The 25,985-nt window shown below is 37.1% G+C and overlaps 1 protein-coding gene across 1 annotated transcript in view; it reads left to right on the forward strand.

Moving 5' to 3' along the window:
- HOMER1 (homer scaffold protein 1) overlaps positions 1-25,985 on the forward strand; it is a 93,216-nt gene that overhangs the window by 31,004 nt on the left and 36,227 nt on the right. Inside the window, exons 3-5 of the mRNA XM_076362109.1 lie at positions 1,948-2,079; positions 6,796-6,888; positions 14,890-15,032. Coding sequence (XP_076218224.1) covers positions 1,948-2,079; positions 6,796-6,888; positions 14,890-15,032 — 368 coding nt within the window. The remainder of the gene's footprint in view (positions 1-1,947; positions 2,080-6,795; positions 6,889-14,889; positions 15,033-25,985) is intronic.

Raw genomic sequence — 25,985 nt, forward strand, 5'->3', positions numbered from 1 at the left:
TAAGAGAGAACTGCCGGTTTGATATCCTCAGCTACACCCAGATTTGTTCTTCTAATTTAATGCGAGTATAGTGGAGCTGCCAAAGCTACTGCAGAAGATGCCAGTTTTGTTAAATTCATCTGTGCTGCAGTATCTTTGCTTGTCTTTCTACATGTTGCAATACAATGTGTTCTTCTGAACTTTCTTGCGATACTCCTCTCTGCCACTTCATCTGAGAATCACCATATGCACATGGGAGCTGTTTGTGGGCTTAGCTGGCCCCTCAGCTGTAAGTTTTTCAAGCTTGCCCTGTAGAATTCAGAGAAAATTTTATGTTGATGGTAGCTGTGCACCAGTGCTACCCAAATCTCAGCAAAAGCAAAGGGTGCTAAGTAAACTCCATGACTACTCATTTTAACATCCACCCAGAAGGCCATCTCACACAAGTAGTATAGACTGATTTTGACTTCTAGAAGACCTCGGGCTTGGGAGAGCAGCACTTGGTCTCTCTGATGTTGACGTTTCTCACTGTCACCATCCTGAGAAAATACTGTTATTCTCTACACATCTGTACAGTTCCTGCTATTCAAAGAATAAAAGAAAGATTTTGTTGTTTACGACAGAGAAGATGGCTTGGACTCTGTGGATTTTGTTGCTGCTCTAGGATTCTTCAGTAATCACTGGCATTAACCTGCCAGGGGTAAGGCAGGGGTTATGGTTTCATGGAAGCAGGAAATGTGCACACTGATGTTCAAAAGATTCCCAACTCGATAGATTAAGACAATTGCAGTAGGACACATATTGACCATAACTTTTGGAGCACAGTAACTGGCATATAAGAAAGATTCTTGCTGAATTGTTCTGCTCACAGTGTGTGCTATTTTCTGGGAAGTTTTAAGGACATTCTCTTTCACGTGGGTGTTACAAAGCACCCGTAATTCATGAAAAGGGCTGTGAATTATTTTACAAATGTGGCTGAAACTCTTAGTAGTGCCAGACAGATGAGAAAGCATGCCTGCATTTCACTTCAAATACACATATCTTTGGGTTTATGGCTAGTCTTTCTCGTTCACGTTGGCTGGTTATAGACTGTGCTAACCATCAGTTTTTTAGTTAAATGGAACCCATTGGTGTCACTATAAGACTTTATCCTGACATACTTTAAGTCAGCTGGACAGTTCCACATCGCAGATTTAGAATATGTTAGACAAACTTTAATGTGATGGAAATACTGTTGAAATCCATGGTAACACTTTAGTTGCTTTTAGTGGAACCAGCATATCATCTAATAGTTGCATTTTTTGTTTACATTAGCAGAAGTTGTATGCTGGAGGATGTTCTTCTTCCATCCTGTATATAACAAGAACTAGAGAAGAAAAATTATTCTAAGAGTAGCTCTTCTTCTGTAGTTGGAGTATGACCCTGTCACTGTTAAGCCTCCTTGTGTGTGTATAAAGGAAAAAGAGATTCTTGTAATACAGAAACTTAAAAAGAAATTGTGATTCTTGTTTTATTACATGTTTTCCAGTGAGAACCACATATGCAACAGGGGTGGGGGTAATGCAACAGTGAAGCTTACAGTGGAGCTTGAGAGGTGTTGCCTTAGGGGACAAAGAAATACACTTGTGAGACAAAAAAGGACTTTGCTAGTTCTTCTGTTCTGATCTCATTAGCCTATGCAGATACTTTAAAGGACTTTTTTTAGACTTGCTAATTATTAAATGACTGCTTGCAATTGCAAACAGGTGCCCCCCCCAGCTTTTGCTCCTTTTAGAGAATGTATGCGGAAATATGCTTTTGTAATTTTAGCTGTGATTGAATTAGAAAACTGTTCCCTAGTTCCCATTGTCTCTCATTCAGTGTACACAGATACTTGACTACAATATTGGCATTTTCAATTATGAGTAGTCTTCAAAAAAAAAATCAAAACCATAAAACCCCTTTTTTACAACTATTACTTTTTTTCAGGCAATAATAAATAGCACTATCACCCCCAACATGACATTTACTAAAACATCCCAGAAGTTTGGCCAGTGGGCAGACAGCAGGGCGAATACAGTCTATGGCTTGGGATTTTCATCTGAACATCACCTTTCAAAAGTAAGTATGACAGTGGCAACTATTCAGCTAGTCAAGTGGCTTAAGACTATTTGATTCCTGCTTCTTGTCTCTTGACTCAGTGCTCACTGCTGTTGTTATTTAAAAATAATTTACAAAAAAATGTTCTGTATCAATCCTTATAATGTAAAAAGACAAGACAAAGTGTGATACCTGCAAGTTTTCTTTTAACTGATGGAAGAAAGGAGGGAGATTTACGCTATCACAGTATATGTTGTTAACGCTTTCTAATTGTTCATTTGTTAGGTTTCTCTTTTTTTAAAGTTGCTCTCCCATTACAGTTTTCCATGATAGAATTTAAAGGAGTGGACAATTTAGTGTTTCTTCTGTATTTAGATCTCCTAGAAAAAAAATTGTTGGTAGTCTTCAGATGCATTTTTGTCTTTTAAGCCACATTCACTTTCACTTTTCTACTATGTATTGCATCAAATTACAGATATTTCAGTGTCTGCAGGCTTAAAGTAAAGCTAGTGGGAAATATATTCAGTGTAAAAGAAAACTACATTTTCTTGTTGGAATACAGAAGTTTGTTTACTAAAGAAGCTCTGTGCCATACGTGAGGTTTTTTTTCTGGTCTACTTGTGCAGGAGGCAACTACACCTTATTCTGAGGAAAGCAGTAACCCGTTTCTCAAAGTGATGGTATAGTTCCTCTGAGCACCAGGAACCTGTACAAGCCAGTGTCATTTTTCTCCAGATGAGGAATTTCAGTTCAGTTTAAGAACATGTCTCTACATTAAGCAGAGAATTTTCATCTTTGAAGGATACAAAAGATCTGGAAACCCAAGTGCAATAAAAGGAGTGTATAGTACATGTTTAAGTAAGGAATAATGATTGGCTTGTTATTTTAAAAAAAAAAAAAGATACCAGCCCTTTTGAGAAAGTAATTGTCGCTATCCAAGGACATGGGCCTGTTAGAAAACCATTAAAATGAGAACCAGTACCTCTGCTTTATTTGGACAAGTGTTAAACTTGTAAGATTTCTTCCTTTCATAGCCAGATAGCTTTCATTTCCATGAAGCAACACAAACACAGGAAATTCTGAATGGTACTAACTTTGCATGTGTGTTTGTGCATCTATCATTGCTTCAGTGAACTTGGAAACTTTGTCACTTACTTAAATTGGTGTGTGTGTCCTGGAGGCACTTGCTTACCAACATGGTAATAACCTTTCTTAATATTTCAATGGATTTAGTATAAATGCTAATTTAGTTTACCTCTCTCATGGACTATCTTGTTTTTCTTAATCACAGAATGCTTCTTTGGAGGCAAAGTATCATGCTGTAGTCATGCACGCTGTTTGCCAGACTTTAAATACTAGGTTATCCTTGCCAGTGAAAATATTTTGGGTTTTTTATCTGTCCTATTCTTGACTCTTTTCTTGCTCTCCCCATGTGGTACTTACTTCCTTCTTAATGACAGTTGTTTCAATCCCATTCTTCCACTGACCTCAAACAGTTGGCTAAGAGTTTTAAGTATGCCCTTGGCTTAAAACTTTATATTGCTGTTGAAAAAATCTGAAAAGCTACAGTAGATATTTTGTCTTAAGTATGTGTTTGATCAGCAGTTACTCAGATTGCTGTGTTATACGAAGAATATGTAAATCTGTTGAGAAAAATACCAAGTGACAGACCTTTTCTGAAGCTTATGGTGATGAATCTTCAGGACCTTTTCAGCAAACTGTTCCTGTTGTGTTATATCTTAATTATCAAACTGATATTCATGTGAGTTGAAATTGCTGATCATTGCTACTAAAATTCATAAAGGTAAAACTTTATTTGATGGGGGAAAGGAAACTTTTCTTTAGATTATAGTCTATTCAGTCGCTGGAGTTGGTAGATATGTTGGTCTTGGAATCAGAAAAGCTGAATTAGAAACCCTGGATCTGTTGTGTAGCTTTAGAGAAATCACATCTATATTCTCTTTCTTGTCTGTCTGCTCAGATTACTAACTCTCACTTCTGTGCACTGGCATTGTAGTCAAGTTTACCAGAGCACTCTTTGGTACCCCTAGCACTGTAGGACATGAAATCTAATTTAGGACTCAAGGTACTACTGGATTTTAGTAATAGGGCTAACAAATAAACTGTATTAATGGATTTGTTCAGAAACAGGTTGCTTCTAGAAGTTGCCTTAAAAATTGATTCTGGAACGTCTTCTGTATTTGATTTATCAAAGTCCTTAAGTGAACAGCCCTGTTGTATGTAATTTGTTTTGCGGTAGCGTCTCTAGGCCCCAGTGAAATACTTCAAGTTCCAGGGAGCAAAAGACAGCCTGCAACGACAAAAAAACTTCATCTAGTCTATGACTGATTTCAACAAGTTAATGAAGCAAATAATCAGAGCAGATAAGAATAAACTATTTATTCTCAGATCATTGTCTGCTTAGCTTATAGTACATGCTTGACTTTAGGACTATTCGTTTTTGGTTCCTGTGCCTTTGTCCTCCTAAACTAATGACTAGGGTAGAGTGCAATAGCGGTAACCTCTTTCTGTACAATTATTCTGACTGAGAATTAGCGGGGTGAGAATATCTGATAGAATAATAATGGCACTCTAATCAACTTCACATACAAACAGTATAGAAGAAAATTAATTAAACATTTATTTATCTTCATTAGACCTTTGCTCAATACGTTAGACCACAAATTCACCTCAAGGTTGTTCCATCAGAAGTCAGTGATACCTGAAAGATGATTCCTGTGTTGAAGAATATTCCTTTCACAGGATCAGGATTTGCTAGCAGAGTCCCTCATGCTGCTGCAGTAGGAGGAATAGAATGTCCCATGATTTTCAGAAAAAAAAGAGATTACTTTCTCATTCAGAATATAATTCTTTGCTTTTGATAGTATCCTGATGTACGAGAAGAAATACTCCTTTTCAGGTTTGCTGTCTGTCTTACCCCTTTGAATTAGTTGACCTGATTTATTCCATATAACTTAAGAGTATGCTAACTGGCAAAAGTGCCACCACAGATACTTGTAAGAGCCTCTTGTACTCTCCCTGCACAATTTCTCATCTTTTCCTTAAAATATTGATCCTCCAGAGAACCTTTCCATTCATACCATGAGATCTCATCTTTATTATTCAGGAATTTTATCAAGAGATTGCTGTTACCCATCACCTGACTATCTCAAGGAATTCTAGTAAATCTGTGAAAATTTCCACTACATTAGTCTTGTTGGCTCTTTCTTAGAATGTTATCTATTTCTCTCTTACATATTTTTTTACAGTTTCTACCACTGTGATACAGAAGATCATATTTACTGCCTTGTATGTCTTCAGCCATTTATTCTAAACCTCAGCATCATGTTTTCCATTTACCAATCCTTTGGTCTTAAAGCTGATTTAAATAATAGGTTACCCATCAGATTTTGAGGTCTATGTACAAGTCTTAAATAAGTATCATCTAGTTCTGGTGATCTGTTGCCGATTTTATCATCTGTTCTGAGACGTTTTTTGATGCTGGATTAGACTTTTAGGGTGGTATCTTTTGTCTCCTTCTATATTCAGGAAACGTATGCTTTTAAATAACCTGACAGGTGGAATATAGGATACAAGTGGAAAAGAATGGTATTTCCTCAAATACTAATAGCCTACCAGGAGAAGTAGTTTAAAGACAGTAAGGTTTTTTAGGTCTTGCATAGCAGGTGAAGTTCTGATTGAAAATAGTTGAGGAGATTGTGTCACACAAAGGGTAGCCTTCGTCCCTTCTAAATACATGCAGTGCAAAACAATTTCTTTGTATGCTGCTGCCGGAGAGATTTAGAAGCTATTGGTGAAGCTTCCAATGTTTTTGTAGAATCATTTCAGTCTTAAGATGATTTTAATAAGATAATGTTCTGTATAAAAGTAGTAGGAAACAAAAACAAATGCTTGGCTAGTATAGCAATTAGTGTCGTGTCAAGCTGAGATCTATGAAGCCAAATTTTTCTCTAGTCAGAGAAACTAGGTCCTATTCTTAATAAATTGATTTAATCTCTCAAATTTAAGGGTGCATGTATTTCTAAATTGCTGCTTTAGCTATTTTCTGGAAGAGGTACTTGTAGCATACAAATCAAGCTTCGTATGGCAGTTCAATGTGCAATTCTTGAATTTAGTGTTCAGTATATGCAATGTTTAGTTCAATGAATTTGTTCTTTGACTTGATTGATGTCAATGAACAATCAAGAAATGAACTTGACTCAATATTCCCACTGCTGCTTTCCTAATTAGCTATTGAAATTATAAATGCTGTTAAAATTTGGGAAGAAATCAGTATTGTTTCAGTCATGAAAGAATGAAGCCCATTGAAAGCTCTAGGCTAATAGTGACCACAGTAGGCTTCAGAACCAGATCGTTTGTTGTCAGGAGGAGAGTAAAACCTGACTCTGAAAGCAGCTGTGTAAGGCAGCTTGTCACTATTATTAGCCATCTCTGAGGTGAGGTTTTTTAACCCTATCAGGAACAGATCGAACTTTGTTGCATCATAATTTTCCTGACATATGAACAGCATACGTTATGTCTGAAAGGTACTGAAATGTATATCACTGTGTAACTCGCTTAAATAAGTATCTAATAAAGAGAAAAATTTAAAAATTCTATTGACAGAATTTGACTTTGTAAAATGTTAAGTACAGCATTCTGTTCTGCATGTAATGTACTACTTCACGCCTACTCTTTCTCTTTTTCCTTTTTTTTTTAAAACATATGTACCTTCAGTTTGCTGAAAAATTTCAGGAATTCAAAGAAGCTGCACGACTAGCGAAGGAAAAATCCCAAGAAAAGATGGAGCTAACAAGTACACCCTCTCAAGTGAGTCTTACTGCCTGATGCAAGCCTAGTACTTTATATCTGTGCTACTTACTGTATTGTATCTTAAACACACATGTATTAAAAATGAATCGGGTACTTCCAAGTTACCCTGAATCCTCTCAACAGTCAGCTAGAAGTGTCAAGAAGTCTAAGAATACATTTAACATACACTACAGAAGTGTCAAAGGGACTTGCTTTGAAATAAAATTGGCCTTTTGTTTATTCCCATTCCTTTCTTTGAGCTTTCCCCAGAAAATGAGTAAACATGGTGAATAGTTATGTAAGTAAATCTATAATAAACACCTTTTGTGGTTTTTCTTACTGTATCTATGAAACTTAAGGCGGTGCACTGTAAAGGACTTTCATAGAAGAATCATTACAACTAAAATCAAAGTTAAAACAGCAAACTTTTTTTACTTATTTCCTACTGTGTAGTATTCACTTATGAAATGTGTTGAAGGAAGATGACAGATTCACATGCTGGTTCTGGAGTTTTATTACAGTTAGCCGTGATGTAAAAGAAGAGTTTATAAAAGGTATCTCAAAACGTGAACTGGGTTAATATAGGCCTAACAGGAGGATAAATTGATATAGTCACATTTACATTAGTCATGCCTAAAATTAATTTACTTGAAAATGAATACTTCGAATTTGCTTTGAAAAAAGAAATTGCACGAGGCTTTTATGCCCTTCCAGTCCCGCCCTCCCCCGCCCAGTGTTTCTGGCTCTGTGTGTAGCTATTTGCTTTGTTTTAAGCAATAGTGAAGACAAAGGTAATTCCTTCTCTTGGAGGATGAAGCAGCTTTAAAACTACAGCAGGGGTTCCTGAGTTGAGTAGGATTAATGCAGCTGAGTCTTTTTTCTGGGGAGTCTTCATTCATTGAATCAGTGCATCTCTTGGGTATTTTGCACTGTAAAATGCTCCTGATCTTTGATGGAACAAGGATGGCAGGCAGTGTGCAACATGCTGTATGAATAGTTTTATTGCCACCAGAAAGCTACATCGTGTGTCCTTCGAAGAGAAGTCAGTGGAAACCACAAGAATGTACACAATGAACCAACCTCATGTTGTTTTCCCAGTAGGCACTTTGCCCAAGTGCTAGGTTGGCTTTTGCTATTAACAGGAAACCGCTTGCTCTGCTGTAACAGGAGAAAAATAAGGCAGTCTTTTTTTATTCATTTTCTTGACTGTCTCTAAATTTCTGATAAATTCCATAAATAAACACAGACATAATGGAAGTAGATATTTCAATATTATAACCTAATATACACTTGGCTTTAGAAACAGTGAAGTGCTTCAGCCAGGCCTCTGGTTACTCAATATTATAGGCAAAACAATTACTCTGCTTCTCTTTTGACATGTTGATTAATAGTCTGGACTCAGAAGTTAAATCTGACACTGTCGAATAGAGTGACGACTTACTTGGTTTGGACATAAATTTGAACTACTCACTCAGAGACAAGATGCTTTCGTCTAGCAGCTGTCCAGAGTTAAAGCTTTCTCTTAAACTATATGAGCTGTTAATATTGTTCATTTCCCTGTACAGATTTCCTTTTATACTTGGAACCTAACATTTTGTACTGTAGGCAGTTACAGAAGTGTTACCTTGAGCGATTCTATAATGCACGTTGAGAGCTACAATTTAATTACTGCACACTTAGGAATAATTTCATATTCAGGCCTTACTTTTCATCTCTTGGCTTTTTGCTGTGTTGATAAGTTAGCGTATTATTCTGAAAGATACAGTTAGTGCAAGTGCTGACACATCAGCATAATAGTCTTCACATACTTAATGCATCTCATTAGTTCCCCAGAGGGAAGGGAGTTGAATCAGGAACTTCAGAGTTTGGAGCAGATGAGAAGTGATGGCTTCATGGCAAACTGCAGCACTTCCATGGTGCTGGGGCTCATTCAAAGAGATTTATAACTGGGGGGAAGATGGGTGCTTGGTAGTGGGGAGCGAAGGTGGGACCCTAGAGACGTTTGAAGGAGCACTTGCTGTCATTTTGATCATCTGCCAAAAAGTGGCTGCAAGGCAAATAATTCAAGTGTTGCCTTTCTCAATCACTTTACAGCTCTTCTTTCCCTTTTGCAAAGTGATCCTTTGCAGAGAGGGAGAGTAAAAGAGGAAGGAGGTATTTTCAGTGGCCAGTCCAGACTTTGCAGGAACCTGGCTTTTTCAGGAAGCTTTGACAGGAAAGGCATTGGGAGGTAGCGTGTGAGTAGTGAGCTCTCTAACGGTAACCCAGTTAGCTACAAGTGTCAATCCCTCTGCTGACTTGGACTTGCAGATATCCTTCTGCATTAAATTAATGATAGGTAGGAAGATACTGCATATCAAAACTGGAAAATATACATGTCAAACTTAAATAAAATGTTACATTTCTCTTGGTACTGCTTTAAAAAATGCCCTTATTATTTACCAGTAAATTAAAGTACCAGGTAATGGTACATTGCCTACTCTCTCTGCTACACAATTCTAAAACAGAAAAAGTACGTGTGCTTTTTTCTGCATTCAGTATGTTCCTACAGATTGAATCTTTATTAAAATATCTATCTATAACTAGCGTAACAAAACCCTGCACAAGGTATTTGCTGTTCACTGTTGTTTGATGTAACCCTGCAAATACTACTGGTATGTGTGAGTTTCAATTCTGAATGTCCTGCAAAAACTTCTTGTGAAACTAAGGAGAAATAGAAAACGAGGTAACAACAGAAATATCTCAGAAATAGAATATGTATTTGTAGTTCAAGTACTTACCAGAGTTAGCCATGTTAAAACTTAAGAACAATCTTACCTAAAAACCACTGAAGTTAGGTTGCTTCTCTAAGGTGTTACGAGCTTTAGCAAAGTGTTGATACTATTTGGCTAGGTAGTTCCACCACAAAAGTGCCTCAATGGCCAGGAAGTAGTAGTTCCATGTTGAGTATTTTTTGGATATACTGTTTCATCTGATGGCATGTACTCTTTGGCTTTTTTGTGTGTGTGTGTGAAACATGTAGTAGAAAGAAAACAATACATAGTCCAATTTGCAATTACTTAATAGCAGGAGTTCCTTTTCCCCTAAGCTATGCTGCTGCTAATTTTAAACTCTGCATTCCTGCTGTTTCTATAATACTGCCTGTTCTCTTCCTATTTACCAGCAGGCTTTGCTTTAATTTCCCAGAATATCAGGTAATATATAAAATCACCATTTACCTTACTGTAAAAAGAACTTAACTTGTCCAGAGGAAGACAGTGACCTGGACGAACAAATTACAAGACAGATGCTGCTTTGTTATGTGTAAGTCCCACCGAGTGCACGGTGCTTTCCTGAAATGAAGAGGAAAGCATTGTTTCTGTGTCAGACAACTTGTACTTTCAACCCATCTGTATTAAGATGGATTCATATAATAATACACACTTTACCTATATCTGGAATGTCTGGGGGCTTCGGTCTAGAAAGAAGTTGTCTATTTTGGTACTTCTAAGACCACCTGTGCACACAAGTACCCCATCTGGTGTCCCTTTAACTCAGCCTTAGATAGTAAAGCATTGCAGTGCTCTTATCTTGTTTATATAAAACTAAAATACTGGCTCCCCTGCTGTGCCACCTCCTATTTCCCAGACCCGTCTTTTCATATAGGGAATTATTTTGCTCATGTCAAAAACTCACGGATTTTACAGTGACAAGCCATACGTGGTCTATTTTCAATTACAAGCTTGCCTGTGCACTGAAAGAGCAACACTTTGATCTGGAGTTCACGAATCTGCATGAAGCAATAGCCTGAAAACTGTGTCTCCACCCTCCCCCCCCTTTTTTTTTTTAAACTAACCTTAATTAGGTTCAAGTATAGAACCAAATAGAGCAGTTTGTGGGGTTAGCAGTCTCACCCCATCAGTCTTACAACCAACTGGAATCTGAACCTCAGTTCTTCTTTTTCTCTAACCAAGAATCTGTCCTCAGAATCTACTTCTTTTGACCCTGGTCATTTCAGATTAAGACCTCTGTTAATTTCTGAAATTGGTGAGTAGTTTACTAAAAATAGTCTTGTCTGTGATTCTGAGCCCCTCCTATGCAGACTATTGGGAATAGCTATTGCCTGAGAAGTTTTAGAATCACAACATTTTTTAGTGCAAGGAATGGATTGGTTTTGGCAAAATGGTCATGGTTTATCACCTGTTGGCTTGTTCTTTGTAGAAGTACAAAATTTACTTACAAAGCTTGTGAAAAAAGTAACTTTCTGGGATGTTATGTGAATTTCTATACTGGAACAAATGTTTCACATGTGTTGTGGTATCTGAATTAAGTAGCTGGCAGACTTATGCCATTGCCAGTCAGTCCTGAACAGAGAAGCACTATGAAAAACAGCAATGCCAGGGAAGGGTATGGAATACTTAATGGGAAACCAGTTTAATACTTAATAAGAAACCAAGCTGGAATTGGTTTGGTTTGTTCATGATTTTAGAACCACCTACTCCTCCTTTTCTTCTGTTCCGTATTTAGTCACCATTAAAAGGTGGCTTGATCTGTGCTGTGAAGTCTGTTTGTTTTAGTTTAAAGACTCTTTTGTGAGTGCATGTGTTTTGTTTATTTTTGAATTTGAATTTGATTTTGAAATTTAAGGCATCTTTTGATTAATTCCCCTCTGTTATGTTCAGTTTATATACTGTAGGCACTGTCATTTTTATACTGCTTGGCATCACCGGAGTTCTGCATACACATTAGGAGGACCAGAGCTCCCTTAGACAGTGCAGATCTAACAAACTCTTGAATAGCAAAATATACCTGAGTCAGACTCTCACATTTACATGTCATGTAGAAAAATAGTAATCCTCAGTCCACGTTTAAGTCCAGGACCGGCGAGTGACTTAAAGTTCAGTATCCTCCAGAAACCGATATATGATACAGTAGTGGTTTTATACCACAGCAGAGCTGTTAATCCTTTCTTCTCAAATGCGTGAAACACCTATTTGTAGCTGTCATGAGTGGGAAATATCAGGCCTTAAAATATGTCATGGATCTACAGGAAGACTTGGCATTCTCAATTTAAGCACTGTTTTTTCCATATAGTATCTATACAGTTGAATGTTAGAACTAAGTTAACTTGCTCTCCCAGCTGGAAGGGAAGGGTGAAAATCTCTTTTTAAGCTGACCGCAGTTTCTTCCCCAACTCTGTAAAGTCTGGAGTGGATGTGTGAAGCTATAATGGCATGGAATAAAAACTTCATTACATATGAACATCTCACAAAAATGTTTCTAAAATTCTTTTACTCTCTCCGATTAATATAACATGGAAACATATTATTTGTAAACATTCATAAAAATTTTGTTGAGTGTAAGTGGCTTTTTCTGTTGTCTTTGGTGCTTTATTCATAGCCAGCTTCATTATAGTTGGCTGCAAACAAATTATTTATCAGGCAGGGGTAGTTGTGAGTGTGTAAGAGCACTGATTAACCTGTATTATTGGTGGAAGAAATACATACTAGAATCTGATGCTTCTCTTGTACGTACAAAATCAGCCCCTCATGAAGGCAGTGAACCTTTAGGTATTACAAAGACTGTAATGTTTGTCTGCATTAATTTTGGTCCCTTGAATTTCATTCACATTAGAAGTCTATGAAAGTGCTTTACTGAAAAATAAGCCTAGATGGAACTTGCACATTTGTTTCTATTCTACTGAAATAATTTTTATGCATTCACACTTAAAACATTTTAATATGTAGGCTCTGGCTTTATGTATCTAATAATAGTGTTGTAGGAATTTTAGTTTAAAGATATAAGCCATCCAGATTTTGTAGGGTGTGGTATTGTAGGGTGTATTTTTTAGAATATCTAGTGCAGTTTGGGAAGAGGAGGAAATAAAGGAGAAACTCTTGGGTCCATAAAGGCTTTCATTTAATGTCAGTGGAAACTGTTTATCAAATCAGAGGATAATAATAGACAGAACCATATAATTTGTATAAAATAATTAATTTACCTGTTTATCTTGCCAACTCTGCTCTCCTTTCACACTTAATTTCAATTCAGTTTCAGTTCAGTAAAATTGTTCTGTAGAAATCAAGATTTAATTTTGACTTTTAAAGTATTAACACTTAAAATAATAGTTTTGAATATAAAATCTTGAATAACAAGATTCTTCCTGAAAGTAGGTAACAGTTTGCATTCATATAATAAAAAAATTACATTTATATTATAAGTAAGTTTGTATCTGTGGAATTAAATCAGTGTAAGCTAATTATTTCTGCTTTTTAATCAAGTAGGCATTTAATAAGAAGGTGTGGAATGGAGACACTGGTGCATGTGCATTGTATAACTTGATAAATGGTAAATATAATAGAACTTGAAGTCAGTATTAAAATGTTCTATCACCCACTAATTCAAGTGTAGAGTGAGACATCTCTCTCTCACTATGTGAGAAATATGGCAGAATGAAAGCAAAATTTTGACAGTTGTGCTGCAAATGCTTAATGTAACTTAAAGTGCAATGGAAACATTGGTTAAGGGACACCAGAAAGGTGTGGAAGGTGATGATGACAGCCAGATCTTTCTTTATTTAAAAGAACTGAGTTTTTCACCTAGTTAAGTCTCAAAGTCAAAGACAACAATTCCTATAAATGGAGGATCAGATTCAATACTGGCTTTCAAAAAGCCTTATCCTTGTAAACGAGTTGAAGGCTTCAATTGGAGGCTCAGAATTAAACCCTGATCTTGCAAGATCATGACCATCTTCAGATACTTTGCAATTCCTTCTGAGATTGCTGTTCTTCAGCTTCCTATGCAGAGCATCAAAGAGCTGGGAAGAAGAGCTGCTGGCCTTCCAGAGACTGTGCTTGTGCTTCAGTTTAATAACATTAAATAGCAGGTTTATCTGTTCCCCACGCAGATGGTAGAAGGCTGTGTGGCCATAGGAGATGCTTAGCTTTTGGAAATACTGTAATTCAACCGGTCCTCTGCTGTATAGACACCCCTCCATGACATCCATTGAACTCCATTGATGAAACTCTTCTATCTTAGAGTTAAATGTTACCGCTTGGTTACTAAAAGCCAACTAAGACATTTTAAAATCGAGAGGAGCTACTACTTAGCTTATACGACGTGCTTATCTCCTGCAAAAATAATTACTTGAAAAAGAATATAATAGGAAGGAAAATACTAGAATTAAACCACATACAGGGACTGAAAAGCCTATAATAGCCTTAGGATGTGGGCTACAAGGGTGTGCTTTATATAAAAAAAGTACTTTTTGGTGACTAGAAATTAGCAAATGGTGTTTGTTGGCCAAAACACAAATGTACATGTTGGTGTGATGAAGGGTGATTAAAACCACACCGGTGCCTTCTGCTGGGAAGCAGCCATGAAGTTTTTCAGGTGTCAGTGAACAGCAGCTGTTACACATTGGTAGCGGAAGCTGCCTGGGTGTAGCTGTAGTATTCTCCCTCCCAGATAATACCATGACCAGCAAGAGCTAGGCCAGGCTAATGTGCCTACGAAAGTTTTGCAAGGACTCTGCTGAACAAGTGTTCTTCACAGACGGCTCATAGGTGAAACTGTGAACACACCACCGATGGCCCTTCCACTGTTCACTTTGGTTAATAAACTATATGAAAGCTAGATTTTGAAACAAATATCAGAATTGTTTGTTTCACAGTGTTAGAATATAAAGTAAGAGACAAGAATCCTGGGTGTCAATAGTTACCCATTGTGTAGCAGGATGAGAGCTGAATGTAGTACCAGGTAAGGGAGAGAGGTCTGTAATAAGCAGGAGGCTGGATACTTGCAAATAATTCATAGGTCAGTTGTGTTTTGTACAAGATAATGTGAATCTTATGGTAATATACTTCTAAATTAAACACACGTGATGAAATATGACCATGAGGGATGCTGGAAATCTGAGCCTGACATTAATTCTACCTAAAATTTGTGTATCATTTAAGAATTAATGTTAGTGCTTATATGCACATAGCCTTCCTGAGCAGGTCACTTTGTAATTTTAATGTGTTGTTTGTTTTACTTAAGGAATCAGCTGGTGGGGATATTCAGTCTCCTTTAACGCCGGAAAGTATTAATGGGACAGATGATGAGAGAGCGACGCCAGAAGTGACGCAGAACTCAGAACCAAGGGCTGAACCAACCCAGAACGCATTGCCATTTACCCATAGGTACAGATTCCATTCCCACATCCTGATTAAGTGATTCCTGTCTCCTTCCTCGTTAAAGGGACCTTCTCCCATAATGTATGAAAAAAAACCCAAACCCAACCCCACCCCCCAGTGCAAAAAATGCACTGACTTTCAGATTTGCAATATAATCTTTGTTTTAAGAAAAAAACATGTATGAGAAAATCTCTTGGAATAAGATTTGGGGGAACATTACTTTATAGTTTAATCAGCTTAACGCGAGCCCTTGAACACTGGTTAGCGCAGGTGTCCCTTTAACAGGAAGCATTGTTTCAATGTCTGAGATCTTGGTAAAATTAACTGCTTCATAGAATATTCCAATTAAATTAGTTTTGCACACATTCTTTAAATGACTGATAGGACTGGATGTCAGTCTTTCATTGACGAGTTGTTGGAAGAAAAGGGACTCTTACAACACTTCCGGATTATGAAGTTTAAAGCAGCCTTTAACTGAACAGTTCTCTGACGGTTGAAAACATTTTTCAACTTTTTTTCGAAATACGAGAGAAGTGTAGTTCTGCTTCAGACTGAATTATAATTCGTTGCTCTAGGAATGCTGTGCTCTGTTGTTCTTTAAAAAAGCTAGGACTTTTTATTTAATGATGCAAATAATGAGTTAAGATGGATATATCTCGCCTATTAGAAATGATTGTAAATGGGTCACTCTCAATAAAACACAAGGTATTGAGACCATGGAGAGTAACGGAAACATTTAATAACCTTAGAACAGAGCTAGAAATACTAGATTTATTTTTTTAAACATTGTGTAATTCAGTTTAAATAGAGTTTAAGAGCTCTTGGTCAAAGGTTGGGGAATACTAGGACGTCAGCTAAGTCATGCAATTCAGAATGAGCAGAGATGGAATTGGAATTGTGCAGGACTTCTCAGTTTTTGTAAGAGAATAATACTATTAAACAAATCTGGAAAAAATAACAAACATTTTCAAATGAGAAAAAAAAAACTTTTGCACTAATTTTTTAACAGAGTGATTGTGTTTATTTTTATACTTCAACTGTCACCAGTGCATCTATTATATGTTTTAGAAGAAATGGTGCTTTGTAAGAGTGCTATGTGCATGTTGAAGGAGTATTACAAATGTTGCACATCTATCAGTGTTCTGTAATGAGTTCATTTAAACTGTTTGTGTGTTGGAATTCTCTGTCAATGTTTTTGTGAAAAGGAGTTGTGATAAAGTCCACACATGAGTAGTGTTGTTTGTTTTTCTTAAAAATGATAGCTGCAAGATCTCCCCTGTTGTTCTGCATATGTAAATATGTTTTCTGGTATGGCAATATAGTAACTACACTTTGCTCTGCATTGAGCATGACTGAAGATACGTTTTGAAACTACCCAGTTGTAATTTTTCATGATGTGGAATAGAGGTTACAAAACTTTTACATGCTTCGCATTTTTCTATCTACTTCACATATGCAGTGTGAGTGCCTGGTTTTAGTTTCATGTCCTGTTAAATACCACTCGTAGAACTGGTCTTCCGACAATAACTCTGCATTTTGAGGGTCACTTCTCATGATGATTCTCAAAAAACCAGAGTTTTGTCTTGCTAATGGTAGCTTCAAGTTTGTCAGTGAGCTATTACTGAAGAAAATGCAGATTTTTAAAACCCTTTGAAACAAATTGAATTTTGGACTAGATAAGGTTTTTACTGTAAATAAATAAAGATTATTTATTTATTATAAATAAATAAAGATGCATGAAACACATGCATGAAAGAGATGGAAAGTGAAGCCTCCAGGATTGTGTTAGTCCTGCTTAAATGGGCATGTTTTTGTAGAGGCGTTTCATAATACTAAATTGGCAACTAGGTAGACATACCTAGCTGCTTCTGCTGGCTGAAAGGGTGCTCTCTGCAGGCAGTCTGCTTGCCCTGATTTAAAAGGAAAAAAAAAAATTAAATGTAAAACCTTACACCCTGATCATTGGAGACTCCCTGGGCTTTTTATGTGTCTGGGGTACAGAAGGGGATTGTGTTCCTCCTTGTTCCCTGCCCTTCTGATGATGCTGTGTGTTGGTGGTACTCCATGTGTGATGGAGAGGAGTTGCTGAACTGAGCCTTTTCCTTGTGCACCCTGGTAACTCCTGACGATCACTGAGCCTCTTCCTCCTGCACCCTGCATTTCAGCAAAGGTAAAGTTTAGCCAGTGCTTCTGGGTGAGGACAGTAGTGCTGGAAGGGCATTTGAGTGTTGTCTTGTGTGTGGCAATGCTTTTTACATATTTGCCTTTACTCCAGGAGCTGTTGATCAATCACTAGGTGCTTTTCAAAAGAAAAGGCATTGTAGTCTTCCCTCCGATGAGTTCGGCTGTAGGGGACATGAGAGTCACTGAGCCTGGCTATGCTTCACTGAATTAACACTACCATAGCAAGTTCATTTCTTCCATAAATAGGAAAGCTATATTCTGCTCTGGCATTGACAGTACATACTTATCCTTGTGAAGAACCAAAAGGAGTGGTCCTCAGTGTAGGCTGGAGCACAGGGAAGGCATATGTGGGGCTGCAAGACAGGAGCCCAGGCAGCCATGGGGCACGTGTTGGAGCTTCATGGGCAAGATGAGGTGCCGCAGCACTGCACGGCGAGGGTGGCTGGTGAGGTGGGAACTGCGTTGCTGCTGAGAGGGTTGGCAAGCTCAGCCGAGTGCAGGTGTCTCTGTGGCAGAGGACAGGGGTAAAGGTTTGAAGGGAGCTGCTGTCAAAACAGTGATATAGGTAAGGGGTTTTCGTATCTTTGTATGAACTGGAAGGGTCTGACAGGAGTTAACAAGGTCAGAAATCACAGGTGTGGAGGTCATGCTTCAGTCTACATCTTACTACTTGTCATTTTTAATCTGCACACCTGAAAAATGTTCAGTTTGATTTTGTTATAACACGTCCTCGCTGGCCGGATATGTCCTCTTCTGCAAGCATTCTTCTCTGCGCTTTTTATGTCTCAGTGTAAGTAGTAGTTGGGGCCTGTTATTTCAGCGGCGTAAGTGTAGACTACATTGGTATTTATAGTTATTTTCTGACCACTTACACAAAAGCTGAAAAACAGAATTACTTAAGTCAGCAGAGTTTTGTTATTAGAACTCAAATTTCTTACTACTTCAGTAAATAGTTGTAAGTATTGAAATGAACATTCTCCAGTATATGTCTAAAATCCCATTCATATCCCATGAGCATAATAGAGCAGCAGTCTCATTGCTTCAATTTATCCTCATCTGGAAAGTCCTAATGCTGTTCACAAGCAGTGTAACTCTAGTCAACTGCTTGAGAGATAAGGATATTAAACAGTTACAAGCCTTGCACAGAAGATAAACTCTTGTAATTAAACATCTTGCCTTTTTTTAAACTGTCTATGATGGTTAATGTTGAATTATGAAGTAACATTATTTGGGAACTCCCACATCCTGTAATACACTATAGCCTGAGCATTGCTCTCATGAGTAAATGTTGCCAGAACAAATGAAAGTAAAATGTAGCCTTAGCCTGGCATTAGAATTTTTAAAAATCTTGGCTGAGACACTGATCAGTCCTTTTCTGAGTGATAGCTAGTCCAGGAAGGCTTTTTTCTAACAGAAGCTAGTTAATAAAATCTAATTTAAAATAATGAAGACTAAAAAAATGACGTATTTTGGTTCTTAAGTAAATCTTAGTTTCCTCAGACATCTTCCTTTTTTAAAAAAATATTTTCCACACTCTTTAAGTTGTGATTTTTTTTTTTTCCCCAGCTGAAAACCATTGATCGTAAAATGGGGTTTGGAGAGAAAAAAGTTGCTAAAAAATTTTAACTACTTCTGATGTGACTGGCTTTTAAATAAAAGTTTTAATCCTGATGGTGCATAGTATACAATTCCTGGTCATCTGAATGTGCCCAAAGAAACACTATACTAAGCTTATTCAGCCTTAGAATATAATTCAAATATTAAAACTGAATAGTGTATCTGGTGAACTTTGCAACTGCTGCTTGGGGCTTTTTGGTAACTGTTTGGTGAACTTGCTCTTTCACCCTTGAAGAGAATATATTTGTTTATAACAAGCTTTATTCCGTTTTTGGCACCTTATGAAGCTGATAAAACACACTTTCAGAAACTAAATGTAAGAGGATTCTTCTGGGACAGATCTTGAAAGTCTTCAATTTTCTGTCAACCGTGACTTGAACCTGTTACCTCATTTTTTCTTGTAATACATAAACTTGGAATTTCTATTACATAATGTTTTGATCAGACAATATATATGTGTGTTTGTTGCTTATTCGTTAAAATTCCTATTTTTGTATTCAAACACGTTTTTAATAGGGAATTTTGACGCCTTAGTGAAAATGGACTTTTTTCAAATGAAGTTTATATCTTAGATATGTTGTTGTCTAGATAGTTTACCATTTAATAATGCTGCGTGTAAATCCAATGCTGTACAACAAAGAAAAAACAAAAATCTTGCTGCTAGCTCATGTTCCTTCACTGAGTTTTCATTAAAAGTTGTATGCAGAAATCTGTTTAGTAAATTTTTCACTTTGTGTGTTAAAACTATTCACTTCTACAAGCTTAAATATTTTAGTTATGTGACAGTAAAGGTACTTTGTGGATCATGCTGAACTGTTAAGTTGGCTTTAAGGAAAAGTTTTAAGTTAATAATTTTTGTGGTGTTTGTAATTTGAATTTATACTCAAATCCTAGTATTTGGATGTTCTTTATAGGGTTATGCATAGCTTCCTTACCAAGTAGTCCTGGGGGTGTGTATTACATTTTTTTTTTTTTTTAAATTCTTGGTTTTGAATGTTATTTAACCTGATCGTAGGATAATTTCTTGTTGTGAGGAAGCTCAGGAGCTCTCTAATCCAAGCTCCTGCTCAAAGAAGGTCAGCTATGAGATCAGACCAGGCTGCTCTAATCTTTATCCAGTTGGGTTTTGAAAACCTTCTAGAATGGAGATTGATAAAGCCAGGCTTTTTAAAAAGGTTTCTCTATAACATAAAAGGCAGTAACTCTCTTCACATTGCACAGTACTATAATGAACTGTGACATTTTAGGGCTCACCGGAGGAACTCTAGTAAATTCATCGCTGTTGAGAAAAGCTTATTATTTCTGAGGCACACTCAGAGAAGAAACTTGAAGGTGGTATGTTCCTGCTGTCAGTGTAAGCTAAGAACTGGTTAATATAGCAGCTTAGACGTAGGTCTTGACTTCACCTCAGCCAACATTTGTTTGATGTTGTGAAGCTCGTAGCTGTACTGTTCTTCAGCCTCTTGTGCTCCACTGGCAAGACCCTGGTGGTCTCTGGAAGAAGCATGCCGGGAGCAATTGCTCTCCCCTCCCTCCCTGACCCAATTCCTGCTGCTTGCCACACTCCTGCACTTCTGCCTAAGCTGCTGGGATCTAGCTCAAGTAGATAAAATAAAAGTTCTTGCTAGGAAATTATTAATCTGAAAGGAAAATCTTACCTTGTGTTTGTGTAATTCTTTTTCGTGTCTCTGACTTTCCTGATTGCGACAATTTCTGAAAATTCTTTAAGGTGTCTTTGGAATACATAGTAAACCATTACATGGTTTTAAACCAGTAACATGTCAAACACAGCATAATACAGCTCATCCTGTAACATTTTCATAAGGTATGTCTAGTAATGGAAGGAGAGGTGGAGAGGACTTCTATCTGCTATTGGTAGAACGGTCATGGTGTATGTGTTGCTTAGCTCTTCAAAATGAAGAAACTCTGCAACTAATAGAGCTAATTTTAATGGCTGGTGGAATGGATGAGAGCCAAAACTAAAAATAGCCTAACACTTAGAGTAATTTCACCATCTCCCTTGTGCACCTAAGAATGTTTTAATTTGGAGCCTGTGAATTACCTACTTCCCGCCATTTATTTAGTGAGAGCTCCAAGGGGTGATTCAGGCGATGTGAGCTGGGTGTTTGAAAGTAGATGACATAAATACCATCCTCAGAGACAGGTGGGCACTCTTGAAACATACCTGTCAAGTATGTTCTTAGAAGAGGAATATAATCCTTACGCAATTTATACTTTAAAAAAAAAAAGACCCCAAACTAAAGACATAGTACTTATACTATGTAATTTTTTCCCTCTTTAGTCACATACATAAGGAAAAAAACACCATTAAAAATGGAAAAAAAAAAAAGGGAACTATCTTGCTTAAGGAATGAACTTTCATTTTCTAAAATACACCCATTGTGTTCAATGTATCCAAAGTATGGACGACATTAAAAGATTGTTTGTTAATCCTTCAGCATCTGTAAACGTTGGCTCTGTGAATTGGGATATATAATACTTAACACTAAATCAGATTCTGTAGGGTAAGTGGTTTTGGTGTTTTTTTCATTGTGCCCATTCATTCACAATCATTAATTTTATTAGGTATTTTCAAGAATACAGTTTCTGAAATGTTACTCATTTTAAGAGACTACTATTAGCACACGGTGACTTTTTTGTCATTTTTAGGCATTGGTGGAGGAGCTATTCTCTTATTCCAGATTTTCCTAGTAATTTACTTGAATAATGAACTTCTTCTCTGTGCATTTTGATACCAGTGTGTATGCTTGTTTAAATTTGTAAACAGTGTCTGTGAGGTTTGTTTTATGGTATGATTTGTACATACATTATTTAGAATCTGCTGTTTTGTGAGTTGTAAGCTCAAACATGCAATCATCTTTTCAAGAAGAATAATTAAAATGATAGTTATAGAAGATCTTAGGTAGACAGTTGATACCTCATGTTTTCTTTACTCCTACTTCCATCAGTGTTTTTGATATTGTTTAGTGTAATCATAGGAAACCTTTCAACCACTAAGTAGGGATAAGCTGCAAACTGAACTTTCCCCAGACACCATGAAGGAGTCCGAGGTGTTGTCTTTAATACACCAGAGATCTCTCTGGGTAAATTTTGCTGAGTTAGGTCAGCATTTCCAACTATAACCAATGTCTTTTCAAATTTTTTTAAGTTGAGAAGTGTCATTAGTAACAAGGAGAACAGACACCAAAGAAATGCTGCGGGTCTCTAGAAAAAACACAATGAAAAATTTTGAGAGGAAATAGCCACTTTGTAGGATTGTTTTTTATTTTGAAATCATCTGTGGGAAGACTTAATACTTTGAAACTACAAATGTCATGCCTTGTTTGGATTGGAAGCCTCAGCGCATACTTACCATTTTTCAGCCACCCATTAAAGAAAAAGAAACAGAAAGCCAGTAACACCTGAAGTTACCAGGAAAAAAAAAAAAACATAGCTACTGGTCCCCTGAGTCTCAAATTAATTTTCTAACAGTCATGACCCTTGAAAAGAGAAGCCTTTTGTGAAAAACAAATGCAGAGGGCATGTTTTGCAGGACAAACATTTTTCACAAAGTCTTGATCACTGAAACTTCACTGTCTCCTCCTCGTTGGTTAGAAAGTTGATGCGTGAAAGTATTTCACGACCAAAATAATGTGAACCGTTCAGGTCCATACCTTCAGCCTGGGATTAATTCTTGATGAGGAGGTGGGGGGGATTTCTTCAGAGCCTGGAATTTTGACTGTTTGTAACAAGACTTTCCTATGGCAGTCTGTTCTGAAGGTAAGAGTGTCACACAGTTTGCATCCATCTGCACACACAAATGCTTTACCTCTCCAAAGAGACCTCTTCAAGTTACGCCCCAATAGCCACTCAAAAGTATATGTTAGAAGATAAAGGCTCCTTGTAGCTGGTGTGTAGCTGCTTCATTCCAAGTGCAAGACTTAGTCCACTTATCTTTACCAACACAAAATACAATGCTTATGCAGCCATCTATATGGGTAGACAAATGCTAAAGAAACTTTTCCAGATTTGTTCATTTAGTGTTTTCTGTCTCTAAGTGGACTCTGTAGTTATAATCTGGTTCTATGAAATTGGAGAATAGTCTAGGACTTGGGTTTCAGGGTACATATTCCCATCCACTTAGAAATTATTGAAAAGGTTACACAGTTTTAGAGAAAGGAAATTAAAGAGAATTGAAGATTTGTAGCCTTCAGATCACTTTTAACTATGCTGCAGAACAATCTGCATCACTATCTTATTTCGATTCTTGTGTATTTTACTCATCTGAAGGTTCACTTGTCAACTTTGGATTATTTTGTAAAATTGATATACAGAACATGGATGAACTTGTGTAACTTACAGTCATTGTAGTTATGGTAGAATGTCTCTGTCATATTCCTTAGAAATAAAGGAAACTGAAGTGTTGCTGAACAATTTTAAGTTCAAAGTCCACAAGCTAACAAACAGCTTTAAAAAAAACTCAGAAAGCAAGACAAAACTTGTTTTTTTGTCAGTTTTGGTGTATTAAAATACGTTATAACTCATAGCAACAATATATTCTCAAAATACAGCTTTACTCTTTTAAAGCCCACATAAACCTGCCCCCCAAAGCCATACTTTCTTGAATATTTGTGAAATGCATGTTTTTAATGAAGAAACATCTCCAGTTGTTCAACTGCTCGGGTACTTGAATATCTTCACCCAAATTTTTTATGATGAGGGTGATGAGACACCAGAACATGTTTCTCGGAGAAGTTGTGGATGCCCCATCATTGGAAGTGCTCAAGGTCAAGTTGGATGGGGCTTTGAGCAGCCTCTTGTAGTGAAATATGTCCCTGCTCAAGGCAGGGAGGTTGGACTAGATGATCTTTAAAGGTTCCTTCCAACCCAAACCATTCTGTGATTCTGTACCAGGAATTAGTTTCCTGCTTTACTGAGAAGACAGGAGCTAAAATTAAGTCACCTGAAACATAAAAAAAAACCCTCCAGCAAAACAAAAAAAAAAGCCCAAACCTTTCAGTTAGTGGCTCTTTTCAGATGTAGGCTCTTTATGTTTCCAAGTCACTTGGCCCCTCCACCCTGCACCAGGTATAGTGTCTGTTTTGCCTGCTCCTCTGCTCTTCTGAAAGATCTCTGTGTTGCTGTACCTCGTGTCTACTTTATTCTAAGGGAAAGGATATACGTTAATTTTTTTAGGCAGCAGGGCCAAACCCAGTGGAATACTTGAGGGAAGTATTTTTAAAAAGGGGGGGGGGGGAGAACAAAGTCTGTAACTGAGTACATTTTAGTGAAGGTGAAGCTCCATTGAATGCATCTGATGATTGATACCAGTTTAGTTGTTCTCTTACTGATACCAACAAGTTACTCTGCCTTCTGTGTTATCCCAGGTGTAGTGGTGGATCATGAGATACATGGAGTTCTCATATGAGAAGCTGCACATATATATAGATAGATACCCACTTCTGAAATCCTGTATATGCTGTGTGGTTATGGTTTCCCTGCTGTCTGGAAGGCCTGATGATAAACATACAACTATGATGACAATGTTAATCTAACGTTAATAACTAAACAATTACTATTCTTGAAACAGCGTAGAACTCCATTTTCTCAAACTTCCAAGCAGAATATAAATAAACATACCTTCATCCTTTAACAACTCACACTGGAAATGAAATGATCAATTTACTTTATGGATTTTTATATTCCTTTTAGTCTTTTCTGTATTACTCCCTTCTTAACTGCCCCCTCTCCTTGGAGAAGAGGTACACTCTGGAAAGAGAAATTAGTCTGGCTAGCACTGTCTTCTGCAGAAGTTTAAGCTTAAGAGCCTGTCATTCATTTTGTTCCTACTGTCATTTATAAGGATTTAATTAAGTATGGGGTAGGGGAATTTACATTTCATCTGACCTGAGTTACAAGATGCCAAGCACCTTAAGTCATGGAATGTTTCCACTTTAAGTTTTGGTGAATTATTAATTGTAGATTCACCTAAAATGCACTACATGGATCCTTGGATCCATGGGTTTTGCCATTTATAAAGTGTTTAGATGGTGTTAATGAAGCCCATATGGACTTAAAAATTAGCTAATTTTTAATCAAGTAGGTAACTTTTTCCTAGGGGATTGACCATGAAAGTCAGAGCCAATGATAGCTGGCAAGAAATATTTAAGTTAGGGATTCTTTTCCTGTGGAAGATATGAGATAGATGTGCTGCTCTGCCAAATTCTGATTGGGTTAAAAGGAAGCAGAGATGGAGCGTGAGTTTAGGAGGTGGCTGCAGCTCCTGTTCCTTTGCTACCACTCTGATGCCATAGTTAAAGCTTCAGAATTAGCAACTGTAATTAGCAAGTGTACCTTGAGCAGCTGGTACGGGCTCATCCAGCGGTCACACAGAAAGGAGGATTGGATAGAGCTGCATGAACGCTTCTGTCCCCTGGAATATTTTTCACTCCCAGGCACATGTGGCTTAGGAACTAACTGTGCTGTGTCTGTTGACTTCTCCAGTTCAGAGCCAACATACAGTTGTCTGCGTGGTGCAAAGAAATCATGGTGAACTTGATGAAGCCACTTGCTGGTCTCAGATATTTATTGATAGGATTCAGCCAAATGGATTAGCTCTGCCCACTTCTTGAAAGAATGCGTATTTAAAAACTAAAGTTTGACAAAGCAGAGAAAAGCAGTTTAGAAAACTCTATATTAAAAATACATAGCATGAGTACTTAGTATGTTTTTTTAAAGAATTGTTTCATATTTAAATGAATCACATACAAAAAATAGCTTTCATCAAAGTTTTTTTTTCTAGAATTTATCTGGAATAGAGCTGACTGAAATTCATAATCTGTGTAGCTGTGTATTCTTTGAGGGATCATTTTGCAACCTTGCAAGAGATGTAGGACCAAGGACCAGGAGCTCTTAGTTTTCACATGAAGTAAAAACCTTGGTTTCAAGTCTAATCCAAAAGATCCATGCTGTTTTACTAATATGATACTCTTTGGAGTGTGTTGGTTTTGTCAGATGAATTAAGTTTTCTAAAGATTTCTCCCTTATTTTGAGGTAAGCTTTACAAGTAAACCTAGTTAAGGTAGTAATTCCTTTGGAGAATGCTGTGCCTGGGTCCTCTGGGGGAGAACCAGCAAATTCTGCCACATCCACGTAACA

The sequence above is a fragment of the Aptenodytes patagonicus genome, chromosome Z, assembly GCF_965638725.1.
Source record: "Aptenodytes patagonicus chromosome Z, bAptPat1.pri.cur, whole genome shotgun sequence".
Lineage (NCBI taxonomy): Eukaryota > Metazoa > Chordata > Aves > Sphenisciformes > Spheniscidae > Aptenodytes > Aptenodytes patagonicus.